Source organism: Sorghum bicolor, chromosome 2 (genome assembly GCF_000003195.3).
Source record: "Sorghum bicolor cultivar BTx623 chromosome 2, Sorghum_bicolor_NCBIv3, whole genome shotgun sequence".
NCBI classification, from domain to species: domain Eukaryota; kingdom Viridiplantae; phylum Streptophyta; class Magnoliopsida; order Poales; family Poaceae; genus Sorghum; species Sorghum bicolor.
Genome location: NC_012871.2, coordinates 64135179 through 64149338, shown reverse-complemented (window position 1 = coordinate 64149338; position 14160 = coordinate 64135179). Strand labels below are relative to the sequence as shown.

The window sequence follows — 14160 nt, the reverse complement described above, 5'->3', positions numbered from 1 at the left end:
TCATGATGGCCCCCCACCACCCCACCCGGGGGCCGGGACACGAATGAATGAATGCGTGATGGAGATCACAGTGTAGTTTTGTTGCATGCATCGTATGGTCCTGCCCGGCGGGCCGGCTGATCGGAGAGAATGAATTGAATGAAACCAACGAAGAGGGCAGCCGGACATGCAGCCGCGCAGGCCAGCAGCACCCAGCAGCATAGGATAGGAGACGTACGCATACGCTCTGCTCTGATCCGACCGATCGTGTGTGCGCGCGCGCTCTGCGCACGGAGAAGACGGCAGCTAGCTAGCTCCACCGCCGAGAACGAGAGCGAGAGCGAGACTGCGAGAGGATAACGTGCAATGATGACGAATCGAATGATTGCTGGAGACGGGGTTGGCCGGATTGGTTGGCCGTCTCCGTCCACCCCGATCGCGAGGTCTCCGTGACAGTAACGCCTCCGTGGGAGGCTCAGCCGCTGAGGTCTCCTCGGCGCCCGCAACGGAGGAGGAGGTGATTCGGGATTGACCGCGGCGATCGGTCCGGGTCCGGTAAGGAATTATCCCTGCCCTGCGGCCTGCTGCTTCTCTGAAAACTAACGTCTCCTCCTGGCATGATGCCCGGGCCCCGGCCTCCGGCCTCCTCCTCCTTGCATTGCAAATGGTCCCGCGGGACGGCCCTGTGGCTGTCGTCGGATGGGGGACTCTCCGTGGCCACTGGCCACTTATTACTGTCGCCCTTCAATGCTCGACTGCTCGTCGTCGTCGACCGACGAGCGGTGTGCACTGTGCTGTCTGCTGTGCAGGCCGCAAGCGCCGGCGAGCTCACCGAGTACAGGTACAGTGGCCGACGACACCGTGGCGCAATGCAAAGGCGAACCCCGCGGCCCGCGTTATGTGTAAATGGAAACGAGCCTCTCGGCATCGCTGCTCTGGGCCTTAGATGGGCTGCGTCGTTACGCTCGTCAAAAATGGGGGATGGGTTCACTCCGCACCTTGTCTTCATCATTCGAATAGGCCAACAGCTCTGACTCTTGACCTCAGAAAATGCAATATAAGCTTCAGAGTCACAGATTCATTATCATTACTTGCAATTGCAAGGCTCCACACTTCATGATGTCGGGTCAAAACTAGATGGTACTCTCCATCACTCTTTACTCATAACATATAATTTTGTCCATAGGAAAAGTCTAACATAAGCATAAAAATGGTAGAGCAGTATCTCCAATCTCAGTAACGTCTTGAACACCAGCAAATCACAATCAAAACTACTGAACATTTCACTCGTCCTCCTGGCTGCGAAGCCTGGCAAGCTTGTTGGTGACCACAATGTCCAGTTGCGCAGCACGCTCAACAATCTCCTTGCGCTTGCGGGTGGACACGTTGTGGGCAATCTCAGCGCAGTAAGTCCTGCATTGCAGAAAATAGGATAAGTAGGACGTAAGAAAAAAAAAAGGGGGGGTTGGAGGATCAAAACATGTAAGCATGTTCACAGCACATTTAAGTAGTAATGGTCAGTCGGTCACAAAGTCAGAGGCACATAACGGAAATGGAAATCTCATTGGCTCATTGCTATGACACAACTCTCAACTTCTGCTTAACTACTCGCCCTACTAGGAGAGTTAGTATCATTCAGTTCAGGTGTAAGCTACGTTGTAGCCAGGCTTTCTGGAATGATTATGTAATAAATTCACTGCATGCATGTGTGGCAATATCAAAAGGTGAACCAAAAATCACCTGTTGTGCATCATCAGCAGCTCCAGCTCAGAGACATTGTGAACAACAAACTTCTTGAACTTGTTGGGAAGGTAGTGCCTGGTCTTCTTGTCAGAGCCATATCCAATGTTGGGCATCAAGGTGCATCCCTTGAACTTCCGCCTGACGCGGGAGTCGATACCCTTGGGCCTGCGCCAGCTTGGCTACATAAAACATTATCAGCAAAATTAGCTTCAACCAACAGAAATGTTATGCAGATGACTCAAATATACAGTACCAATGAATTAGAAAGCTGTGCCCATCTTTTTATAGGATATCTACTTATGCCTGGTGCTAGAAGTCATATCCAAGACTCAATTCATAGCACTCCCCAGAAAATAAAAAGGAAAAGAAAACTCTGGCAGGTTTAGGTATGGTATGGCACATTTCAATTTCACCCAGTTACCAACATGACCAGAAGTAATGGTCATTTAATAAACTGGTACAAGTAATGGGTACTTGCTACACTTGTATAGTATTGTTTTTAAGTTATTATCCCCAGCTACAGAATCAGTGGCACAACATCAACTTCCACAAACAGAAGGGACTTGGTCTCTTTTAATTAACAATTGCTAAGCAGGCATCCTAAAATGAAAGTCTGTATACTACTCCAGTACTTGACAAACTAAGCTTACATTTCAGGCCATTGGGGCAAGATTCTACCTAAATCCTACACAAGCCAACGTGCTGCCAGTTCAAACCAAAATCGGACCAAGGCATTCAAATTAGTGCACAAGTGACATTCTTCCGGTGAACCTAAAGCAAAGGTTATGTAGCAGTCGACCAATGGATCAACGAATAGCAAGCACGCAGAACAAGGGATTCGGGCAACAAGGTTCAAGGCGACGGGCGATGCCTTCCCTACCTTGAGGCACTTGTAGCGGTCGAGGTGGGGCCTCTTGAACTGCTTGACCCGCTTCTTCACGATCTTCTGCGTCAGCAGCGGCACCGCCATCTGAGACAGCAAAGATCACGCAAAGCAATTAAACACCAGATGCACGGACCGAGCCACAAATCCTGTAGTGCGAGAACAAGGAATTCGAGCACGTCGCGGTCGGAGTCGCGCCGCGGCTTGCCTGGTGGCAGTACCTTTGCGAACCCTGCGGCGATGCGGCGGTGCGGGCGAGTGAGGCGCTAAGCAGCGGCGGCGGGCGGCAGGGTGCGAGAAGAGGAGAGGAGAGGCTCTTATGGCACCGAGAGAACCCTAGGGTTGGTGGGCTCGGGCCTTGTGGGCCGCTAGCCCTTCGAGGTGATGCCGCGCCACGCGGTGACCCTTGGGCGGGCCGCAGGCCGCAGCGTATCTGTCTGGTCTAGTAGACTTTTTTTTTTACCTCTACATGGGCCAAACAGGTCGGGCGCGAACCAACTACTTTGCCTTAAAAAATTATCGAGGGTTTAGAACTAGCGCCTAAAATGGTCCACCGGCACTTCTACCTAGTTTGAATGATCAATATCAACTAATTATAATAAATAACGAGAGTCTCTTCTAACAAATAAGCACAAGATTCGAACATTTTTGAACTAGGCATCATAAAATAGAACACGATCTCAGAAAAAAAAATTAAAACTAGTTTCATTATTCTTCAAGTTAAAACAGTTTTCTAAGGTTTTTAAATTGCATTTTTTTTTCATGTAAAAGTATTTGGATAAATTTTGGAAAATTTATTTATGGAATTTTAGTTATTTTTTAAAATATGTCAAGTCCAATTTATCTTCCTTAATTTTTAACTTAGTGCGGTTAACTTTCTCTGACGTGGCATCACATCAGCAAAATCAGCATAAAATCCATCCAAGGTGCAAAAAAAATGGTTTCAAAAATTGAAGGGAGTCAACTGGTTTTGTAGTTTATGGAGTAAATAATATTGTGGGAGATGCCGGAGGGGAGAAGGCCGGATTTGGGGCAGGTCAAGGTTAACATCGATGCTACTTTAGCGGTGCACAACCACAGTGGACTCAGCTTGTATCATTTGGAACCATTGAGGGATGTTCAAAGTAGATCAGGCTTGCTGGTATGATAGAAGCGTAGACGCCTGCATAATATGGAAGCTATGGCTTGTCGAGATGGGTTTAAGCGAAGCAAAATGGCGAGCTACGGGTGATGCTTGAGACAGGTTGCCTTTAGCTTATTAATCTATGGAAGAAGAAAAAGGTGCAACCCTCCATCGTTGATCCGGTGCTGAAGGAGATTGATAATATCAGACTTGCCTTTCATGATTTTTCTTTTTCTTATGCTAATGGATATTGTAATAAGGTTGCTCATGTTTTAGTTAAACAGGTCTTAGACACGCATCATGCGGAGATGTTGCATGTAACTCAGGTATATGTGTTTGAGCCGGTCTTGTTCTTGTACGAGGCTTCGACTGGTTGTTGTTCAACAAAAGGCAATTAAGTAAAAAAAAAGATAGTCATAGAACTTATGGGAGGTAAATTAAATATTTTTAAAATTTGTATACAAGCACCAAACAAAATAACGGGTCGGACGTGAACCAATTGGTAGTTAAATATGTCAGCCATTCAACAATATTTTTTTTCGCATAATAGATCAGCTAACATCTGTCATGGCATGTCAGCCCAGACAAGATGATGGGCCGCGCGGGAGTACGCATTGGGCATTTCCGCTCGATTATTGTCGGCTGCAGACGCAAGCGGCGGCGGTTTGCCGGTTGCCCGGTGTTGCAGGTGGATCACCATTGGCAGGGCCACGAGCCAATCGGACCATCAGCAGGTGGCTTTCCATGGAATCGCGCGCAGGCGCAGATCTTCAAAGTTCCAACCCACCACGACTTGGGAGGAGGTGATTTCTGAATCAAATGAGTGCACGCAGCTAGTTTACCTCTACCCAGGCCAGTTCAATCGTAGGGATTAGGGCGGCATCGATCGATCACGTGCGGCGAGAGCTCCCGCGCCGGACGGAACCGGCAACACAAAGCCAAACTAATGCTTTTTTAAGCTGCAGGCCGGCTGCAGCATCCATGCTTCGTCTCGGATCAACCAACACAGTTCAGATTTACAATCATCGCGTACAGTACGTAGCATCAATGAAAAGTCAGACGTTGACCGAAATTCATCCAGTAAGCTGCGGCTAGGTGCTAGCCAAAGCATTGGAACACTGTAGTGAAAGTGAAACTAGCCAGTGATCTACACATGAATTGGATTCCCCTATTAAAAAAATCATGAATTGGATGGAACAATAATATTTTTTTTTCTCTCTCTCTTTCGGCACAACAAATGAAGGAGAGAAAAAGAAATAATTAATCCTACTAACCAGCCAGGACAGGAGCTCTGCCATATTCAAGAACGTGACAGCACTCAAACACTCCAAATACAGTGGTGAATCAATCAAACGTACGTGCCAACAGGCAACAGCTAACGAGAACAGGATTGCAGGCGTATGCATCACCCACCTAGCAAGAGGCCGGTGCCAACAATCTCGATCGTGTGATCTTTGCTGCGCGCTTATTGTCAGCGTACGTGTCACCAATAACTACGTGTCCACGAGAGATGAAAGATGATACGGTTACATTATTGCTAATAAGAAACCCGCCAATAATGCCAGCACCGTGAGCGCTGGAGCAGACACGTACGCGGTGGCCGCCGACTTCCCGCCAGACGAAGGTGCGGCTCCACCGCCTCCCCCCTTCGTCGCCGGCGAAGCACCGACGCCGCCCGCCGGGGCCGGGGCTGGCGCCGCCTCTACCGGCTGCGCGGCGCCCGAGAGCACGAGCGTGCCCTTGGCCTGGAGGTTGGCCTTGTCGAACGCGTGCTTGGCCGGCGCGCCGTTGGCCACCGTGGAGCCGACCTGCCAGATGTGGTTCACCTTCTCCACGCCGGGTCCCAGCTGCAGCTTGCCGTAGATCCGCACCTCCCCGCCGCTCTCGTCCGCGGCGAGGTCCGTGGCCTTGTACGCGATGGCCGTGGACGCGGCGGGGAGCGGCGCGTACCCCGTCAGGTTGTAGGTGTTGACGACGTAGGCGGAGGCGGAGGCGCCGCCCTTGAATGCCAGCAGCGCCTGCGCGCCCTTCATGCCGTCGCCCTTGGTGTTCACCGCCCACGACACCCAGCCGCCGGCGCCGGCGGCGGGCTTGGCCACGAACGCCACGGACAGCGACCCCGTCTTGGCGTCGTAGGTCCAGTGCAGCTTGGCGCCGAGGTACGGCAGCGCGGCGCAGTGCGCGTAGCTCTTGCCCGCGGGGAGCTTGTCGCCCTCGCACCCGCCGGTGGCGGCGCGCGTGGCAGGGGAGGCCAGGAGGAGAGCGACGGCGAGGACAAGGATGCTGGCGCGCCCATGCTGCGTCGTCGTCGTCGCGTAGGCCATCTCGGATCGGAGCGGACGGCTGTGTGTGAGGGGCGGGGGGACGGGAATGGGAGTACGTGCTGGGGAAGGAGCGTACGTGTGTGAGGGGTTTATATAGCGAGGGGAGGGAACTTTCCGCTCGAGCTGCTAATTATGGCGGCCATGGCCAATTGGCCATGATGGCATGATCATGTGAGGGTGCAAATGCATGCAATGTATGTGGATGCTTAATCGGGAGATTTTGCTAGGACCATTTCAAACAAGTTGACTGCAGTAGCTCGCATGTGACCACAACGTTCACAACGGCCTGATTTTCAGTGCATTCCAAGTCGAAGCACTTGCAATGCAGTGTCAACTGTCAAGAATCTCCTCTCTCTCGCTCGCTCGCTCGATCTGCTCTCGGTCGTCGATCGATGCAACAAATATCACATTGTTTGGTTCGCGAAGCTATACGCTTCTTACGGATTTGCGGCCACATGCACGTGGTACAACGTGAGGTCCAATCATATAGTGCAACAATTAGTGGAAATATTATACGGTACACCTGACTGAAATTAAATGTTGTCGTTGTTAGAGCATCTCGAGTAGATTTGTAAAACAACTCTGTTTTAATTTTCAACAAAAAAGAAAAATAAAAATCCTTCCCCCCAACAGTTTGATAAAAAAAATATAATTTTCTGAAGTTTGGAGAAACTCTGTATCCTTGCCCGTCTTTTTGGTTGGGAGATCAGAGTAAGTTGGACGTGTGTGAGTGAATTAAAAAAAAGTTCCAAGTGTCAAAACATTAAGAAAAAAAAGAAGCTATTAAAAGAGGTTTGGATGGATAGGAAAGTTTAGTGTCCGGTACAAAATGGTTTATAGCTAGAAAGCTAATATAGAAACCTATTAGAGAGGAAAATAAAATGAGGATGCCACTAATGTTATTAACTTGCTGAATTTATTGATGCCGAAATAATACTGTATAGTACGTACATGCACCATAACAGGACACATGAATCCAACTCAATTCGGGCCCGATAGAGTTGACCCGTAAACCACGCCACCACGAGAGTGGTCAGCCCGGTAAACTCGCCGGCGGCTAGGCACCGTTCATGGATTACGCAGGACATGACAGTGAGATGACGCACCCAGTATGAGTGCTGTGGTGGGCTTTCATAATTACCCGTCCGGATTTTTTGTGGGCTTTATTGTTGAACAAGAAGATTCAAGGCCCAGATCGACTTTACGCGCTACTCTCAACTGTTTTTAACCCCTTATAAGGCCTTGTTCAGTTGATCAAAAAACCAAAAACTTTTTAAGATTTCCTGTCACATCGAATTTTATGGCATATGCATGGAGCATTAAATATAAACGAAAACAAAAAAATTAATTACATAAATCACAAGATGAATTTTTTAAGTCTAGTTAGTCTATAATTAAATAATAATTATCAAATAAAAATAAAAGTGCTACAGTATCCCGGACCAAAAAACTTTGGGAACTAAACAAGATTAGTATGCCCTAGTACGGAGCTTATAATCACCAGTCGGCCCAGTTTGGGCTGAGCTGGTCTTCATGCGTGAGCGTCTTTCTGCTAGATGGGCCTGAAGAAATTTCTGGAGCGTAGGAGCCCAACGGCCATCGATCTATATGTTTTTTTTTCTTGGAGGGCCATCCATCCATACGTGTAGATATGCGTTCATGGTTACTCTTTCTTGACCCAACTGGCTCTTTGAAGGATGAGTTGTTGGACAACTATTCTTCATTCCAATGCCATATTGGGAAATACGGGGTTCTGGCTAAGATTAACGGTTTAGTGGAACAAAACTCATACAGGAGGAATAGTTGGCGATAGGGGTTACAAATAAGATAGGGAGTGTTTGGTTCACGTTTTCAACTTAGCCTGGGCTAGCCAACTAAGCCAGGGTACCCCAAGCCTGGCTCTCCCAATGCAAGAGGCAGTTGTTTGGTTCACTTGTCTTAGCTAAGCCTGGATTGCTTTGATCATGTTTGGTTGTCTGCTCAGCTTAAATACAGTTACCTCTTCCTTGTTCTGGTAGCATTACCTCTTTGAGACATTACATCGAACAGTTGGTGAGCGGCCGCTAGAATCTCCACCGCGCTGTGGCAGACGAACTCCCTGGCCATGGCTATCGATGCTGTGCCACCGCCACCGCCCGTGACATGGACGAGGAGGACATATTCACCTTCGTCGCCGTCGACGACTCCATCCCGCGCGTGCGGGATGTCGATGGTGCCTTCCCAGATGCCCGGAAGAGGAGGACATCGATGGCCACCGTGCGGGTGCCGCTCGGGCGGCTCCTCCTGGAAGAGCCGTGGTGCGACAACGCCGACGCAGAGTGGATCCAGGGTTGAGAAGAGGAGGCGCGCGTCGGCGAGATCCGGGTTGAGCAACGAGGTCTCGCGCGCGGCCGAAGCTCCTCCACCGCGGACGAAGGGGAGAAGAGGAGGCGCGCGTCGGCCGAAGCTCCTCCACCCGAAGCTCGCCGCCCGGCTCCGCTTCATGGACTACCTCGACGAGGAGCAGCGACGGGCCATCACCATGAAGCCGCGGACGGGAGGTGGCGGCGGCGCAGGAGGTGAGACGGTGCGAGAGGACGCGGCAGGAGGAGGCGCGGACGGGAGGTGGCGGCGGTGCGGGAGGACGCGGCGGGAGGAGGCAGCGGTGCGGGAGGTGAGACGACACGGAAGGTGAGACGAGCGGCCGGGGCGCTAGGCCAAGCCTGGCTCCGCTAGAACGACCAATTTGGGCGTTTCCACGGAGCCACCAAAATCGTACGGACTGGGCTTCCACAAGCCTGGCTAGCAGGCCTTACAGGGAACCAAACAGACCCAAATTGCATTATGTAAGCCTGGCTAAGGGCTAAGCCAGGCAACCAAACACTCCCATAGAGGCTAGAGTTCTTGAGGTTGAAGAAAAGATTTGAGAGTAGTGACATGTAGGAAGCTCACGTAAAGTGCGAAACAAGCCTGTGCATATGTGTGTGTGTTTTTGGCTAAACGTGAGAGAGATCTCCTGCCCCTCCTTGTATAGCCGGATGAATAGTTTATAGATTTCGTTGAGTTCAGTTTATATATCAAAAGTGATATGTCCTTTGCTGGCAGATTGTCCTTCGTTTCCATTGTAGACGTGTTGTGTAAGGGGATAATGGGAGGGTACACCCCCCCCTACACAAGGGAGGACTCTATCACAATGGTCCACACCCACATCGCGGTTGGTGGAGTAATGCCACCCACATTCGCTCATATGCGGGGAGTTACTTAGGTGCTCTAACCACTAGGCTAGAGGCCCTTTTGCAATTCATTAACACATTGATTCAACCAATTAGAGTCGGGCAGAGGGTTAATCTTCTCTCCATGCTGATACTGAAATGTTGTGAGGAAAACATAGTTCAAGCGTTGTAGTGAGTTTTGACTCATCTATAGAATGCAATATCCAAACTCTTTAGAAAAAAAAGCATCTTTATTTGTCGAAGACTCGGCTCTGCAGTTTCCCCATTGATTCAAAGTTGTGCTGGGATAACCAGGTGCGTTCTTGCCGATGGCCATCGTCATACTCCCTCGCACATGAGGCTTGTGAGTTGCGAGTATGACCTATATATATGGGCACCAGCGACGTCCTATATAGTTAGCAGTTGGGACTGTGCGTGTCGTCTGGTTGGGTCTCACGTTGGCCCAGCCCTTGCCATCATCAACTCCATATTCATTCTGTTGGGATGGGATCGGACAAGCTACCGGAGCAGAGCATGCTTTAGGTTTTGGGCACGGTCACACGGAAGCGCCGCGAATGATGATAAGACGAGTACGAGTCCGATTCTGGCACTACGCGAGAAGGAAAATTTGTTGGGAGTCGAAAGCCGAGAGCCAAAACACGGACACTCGGCAAAGCCTCTCTTTGTCAAGTATTGCACTCGACAAAGATTTGTACTGGGCAAAGAGTGGCTTTGTCGAGCGCCAAAAAGAGCCTGACACTCGGCAAAGAAATGCTCTCAGCAAAGGTATTCTTTGCCGAGTGCAACACTCGGCAAAGAATGGCACCCAGCAAAATAAAAGTAACCTGACGGCCGCCCCCACGTACGCTGTTAAAAAAATATGTATTTTGTCGAGAGCTGGCATAAACACTCAGCGAAGACGCTTGCTTGGCCGAGAGCCGGGATGTGGCACTCGGCAAAGAGCTCTCTTTGCCTAGTGCCACTGCCTAGCACTCGGCGAAGAGCCCTCTTTGCCGAGTGCCGCGGCCTAGCACTCGGCGAAGTTTTTTTTGTTTTTTGTTTTTTTTGCCCATGTTTTTTGTGAGGCTTTACCACATTATTTAAAACTCTATGTTCAAATTTGGCGTTAAAAACGGCGTGACCTGCTCGGTAGACGGCGTTAAATTTTTACCGAGCGTCACCATAGCACTCGGTAACTCCTTTGTCGAGAGCTCGCATTTTGGCACTCGGTAAAGCCGGCTTTACCGTTAACATCTTCGCCGTAATTCTTTGCCGAGCGTTGCACTCGGCAAAGGCTTTGCCGAGTGCAATTTCGCCTTTGCAGTGTGCTTCTGACGGCAAAGAACCAGCCTGCAGTAGTGTGGCCAGAAAAGCACTGAATCGCCGACAGCTAAGCTAATACCTTGATGATTTGGGCATGGTACACCGTACACTTGCAAGCTTACGACCATTCACGATTGATGAGTTTGCATGCAGTGCAGTTGCAGCTGTAGTGCACCAAGCCCGCCAACCAATCACCCCATGGCCATGGGCCTCAACTATTGCGACATCGGATCGGACCAACTCCAGTGATGAGTAGCTTGAGCAGTTCCAATCGACAAACAAGGACATGCTGCTTGAGCTAACCCTTTTTTCACGGTCACCAACCCCACCCATAACCCAGGTCCATGGGGCCACGTCAGTGTCTTGCCTGCCTGCCTGCCAGCGCCCAGCGGCGCCGATCAACCTGCCCCACCGGCCGTTTGCCCATCCCCGTCGCGGCCAACCGCGCCCGCGCCGATCCCAGCCCTGTTCCGCCCCGTCCCCGTCCGTTCCTTATTAAACCGACGGTTGCCGCGCGCCCACTCCACCTCGAAACGCCCGAACAAGGGACGAGGCACGTCCGCGCCGCGCCCGGCTCCCACTCACCAGCACTCACTCACTCTCACTCCAGAGGCTCCACCCACTGCCCCAACCAACGCAAAAGTACCCCCATGGCCGTCGCCGTCGCCGTCCTCGCAGCATGTACCCTCACGCTGCTGGCCCAGGCGCCGCCGGCGCACGCGGCGGCGGGCGGCGGGCGGTGCGCGGGGGAGTCGTTCTCGGCGAACCGCGCGTACGCGGCGTGCAACGACCTGCCCCGCCTGGGCGCGTCCGTGCACTGGACCTACGACCGCGCGACGGGGGACCTCTCCGTCGCCTTCGTCGCGGCGCCCGCCGCGCCCGGCGGGTGGGTGGCGTGGGCGATCAACCCGACGGGCGACGGCATGGCGGGCGCGCAGGCGCTCGTCGCGGGGCCCTTCTCCTCCTCCGGCGGCGGCGGCAGCGCTGGCGCGTCGTGGGCCGTCCGGACGTACAACGTGACCGGGTACGCGCTCGGCGAGCCAGGCCCCATCGCGTTCCCGGCGTCGGACCTCGCCGCCGAGATCGGCGCCGACGGCCGCGTCAGGGTCTTCGGGAGGCTCGGCCTCGGCGCCGCCGGCTACGGCGGGGGCGTGCTGAACCAGGTGTGGCAGGTCGGCGCCGCCGTCTCCAGCGGCGGTGTCCCCGCGCCGCACGCCATGGGCGCAGACAACCTCGCCGCTAAGGCCAAGCTCGACGTGCTCAGGGCCACCACCACCGCCGCCGCCGGAGTCGACAGCGCCACCAGGAAGCGCAATGTGAGTGCTCTTCTGCTCGGTCACACTCTCGCTCTCACCGGCGCGGGGCGGCCAACCAAACCCACCACGTGTTTGCTTTTCCTCTGCTGTAATAACAACTCGATCGTGTTCTTGTTTTGCAAATAAAGATCCATGGAGTCCTGAACGCCGTGAGCTGGGGCGTGCTGCTGCCCATGGGCGCCATCTTCGCCAGGTACCTCAAGACGTTCCAGGCGGCAGACCCGGCGTGGTTCTACCTCCACGTCACGTGCCAGCTGATGGGCTACGCCGTCGGCGTCTCCGGCTGGGCCACCGGCATCCAACTCGGCAAGGAGTCCAAGGGCGTCACCTACACCGATCACCGCAACATCGGCATCGCAGTCTTTGCTCTCGGCACCCTTCAAGTAAATAAAATTTCTCCTCCACTTTTATTTAGACAGAAAAAAGAAGAAGAAGCTGGTGGTCTCGATGAGTGAGGAGGACATGCATAATATACAGGTTCTGGCGCTGTTCCTGCGGCCGAAGAAGGAGCACAAGTACCGGGTGTACTGGAACATGTACCACCACTCGGTGGGGTACACCGTCATCGTGCTGGGCATCGTCAACATCTTCAAGGGCATGAACATCCTGGGCGTGGAGCAGCGGTGGCGGACAGCCTACATCGCCGCCGTCTGCGTGCTGCTCATCGCCGCCGCCGCGCTGGAGGCCGTCACGTGGGGCGTCGTCCTCAGGCGCCGCAAGGCCGAGAGCAAGACCTTCAACAGCGCATCCAACGGCCACCTGCCACATTCCGTGTGACTGTGTGAGCGTGCAATGTGCATGAGAAGAAAAAAAAAAGTTTTGTTTTCTGGGGTCCCTCTAGCTCTGGCTCTGGCTCGCATGTATGTATGTATTTATCGGCATACTATCGCTAGTGGCGTATGTGACTACGGGCAGACGATAGTAGGTTTAGAGTTTTCTGGGGTTTTGCATTGGCCTGCCGGCTGTTGTATGTCCGTTTTGGACGGTTTTCTGTAACTCTGCATACGTCGCGCTGGAGTCTGAGCTGTAGCGATCATGTAGTACTGTATGTTGGCATTTTGTTTATGTATGTATTCCTTTTTAGTGCTGAGTTCATCTTGCTCGTTTGGAGATGGAGGAGCATCTAGAAAGTAGGCACACACACAGGGCATCGCTTCTGGACAGTCGGGTCAGCGTCCGGGAGGATCCGCGGCGATCACGCACTTGGGCGTTCAGGTCCCATGCCGGAGCCTGGAGGCCATAATGGTTGGTGAAGCTGAAAGCGAGGTTTGTGATATCAAAACGCATCACTATCGGAGGGCGTCTAGAATGCCCTGGCTATAGCCTTTGCATGAGGCCCTGATCCTAGTCCTAGCTATCCGAACAAGTGCAACCTTGTCCTGCAATGTCTTGGAGTGCTGTTACCACGTCCTTGACACCGAAGGGCAGGGGTTCATCATTCCAGAAGAGAATGACATTAACTGGTAATTCATGTGTGTGTGTGTGTTGTCTAATCCATCATCGCGTATCCTTTTTACAGGATTACTTTAAGAAGAACAATAATAAAGCATAAAGGTCGCGAGCATATTTGCCAACACCAATTGGAAAAGCAAAGAATATTTGCTCCTTTATTTTGCCGCAAGAACCTCCTTTTGCAACACAGGCCTACATTTTAATGCTACTTGATTTCCTCCTAAATAAACTAAGCCTAGATTAGTTTTAGCGTCTAGCACTCTAGCTTTGGTCACTTTCATGGGGGCACAGTACACCCTTTTCTGATTGTGACCATTTTTGTTGTATAAAGTCTGATGGCGACAACTGAAATGTTGCTGCAACAACCAAATCAAACGACTGATCACTCAGTTCCTAGCAATTTACCTTGGTAATGAATCAGTTCATCAACAATTTCTTCTAATAATGCATCTGCTACCATAAAAAGCTCAGTTGGGCCTTGTTTAGTTCCCAAAAAAATTTTGCAAAATTTTTCAAATTCCCCGTCACATCAAATCTTTAGACATATGCATAGAGTATTAAATATAGACGAAAATAAAAACTAATTATATAGTTTAGTCGAAATTGACGAGACAAATCTTTTGACTCTAATTAGTCCATGATTGAACAATATTTGTCAAATACAAACGAAAGTGCTACAGTGTTGATTTCCCAAAAAAATTTGGAACTAAACAAGGCCTTGGACTAACCCCTAAACAATTTTGAAACCCTTTTTACTGGTTTGATCTTTAATACCCTTTCCGTCTCAAAAAGGATATAACTTTACAATAGTGATCAATCAAACTAT

The 14160-nt window shown here is 51.3% G+C and overlaps 3 protein-coding genes across 3 annotated transcripts; 1 reads left to right on the top strand and 2 right to left on the bottom strand.

The window, feature by feature from the left end:
• On the bottom strand, window positions 1038-2973 carry LOC8058961 (60S ribosomal protein L32-1). Its single transcript, XM_002460436.2, has 4 exons — window positions 2827-2973; window positions 2603-2692; window positions 1720-1901; window positions 1038-1392 (listed from the first exon to the last, which is right to left on the bottom strand). Exons 2-4 carry the CDS (start codon window positions 2690-2692, stop codon window positions 1263-1265), a joined length of 402 nt encoding a protein of 133 aa, XP_002460481.1. The 5' UTR covers window positions 2827-2973; the 3' UTR covers window positions 1038-1262.
• Window positions 4853-6156, bottom strand: LOC8054767 (auxin-induced in root cultures protein 12). The gene has a single exon (XM_002460435.2). The coding sequence runs from the start codon at window positions 6050-6052 to the stop codon at window positions 5255-5257; it is 798 nt and encodes a 265-aa protein (XP_002460480.1). The 5' UTR covers window positions 6053-6156; the 3' UTR covers window positions 4853-5254.
• LOC8058960 (cytochrome b561 and DOMON domain-containing protein At3g25290) lies at window positions 10896-12975 on the top strand. Its single transcript, XM_002462569.2, has 3 exons — window positions 10896-11882; window positions 12011-12265; window positions 12360-12975. The coding sequence occupies exons 1-3, from the start codon at window positions 10911-10913 to the stop codon at window positions 12657-12659; spliced, it is 1527 nt and encodes a 508-aa protein (XP_002462614.2). The 5' UTR covers window positions 10896-10910; the 3' UTR covers window positions 12660-12975.

Coding starts and splice junctions, on each gene's coding strand:
- LOC8054767 (XM_002460435.2), bottom strand. CDS start 6,052: ATGGCCTACGCGACGACGACGACGCAGCATGGGCGCGCCAGCATCCTT.
- LOC8058960 (XM_002462569.2), top strand. CDS start 10,911: ATGGGGCCACGTCAGTGTCTTGCCTGCCTGCCTGCCAGCGCCCAGCGG. Junction 11,883..12,010: donor GCGCCACCAGGAAGCGCAAT/GTGAGTGCTCTT, acceptor TTGCAAATAAAG/ATCCATGGAGTCCTGAACGC. Junction 12,266..12,359: donor TTGCTCTCGGCACCCTTCAA/GTAAATAAAATT, acceptor CATAATATACAG/GTTCTGGCGCTGTTCCTGCG.
- LOC8058961 (XM_002460436.2), bottom strand. CDS start 2,692: ATGGCGGTGCCGCTGCTGACGCAGAAGATCGTGAAGAAGCGGGTCAAG. Junction 1,902..2,602: donor ACCGCTACAAGTGCCTCAAG/GTAGGGAAGGCA, acceptor TGTTTTATGTAG/CCAAGCTGGCGCAGGCCCAA. Junction 1,393..1,719: donor CTGCTGATGATGCACAACAG/GTGATTTTTGGT, acceptor TCTGCAATGCAG/GACTTACTGCGCTGAGATTG.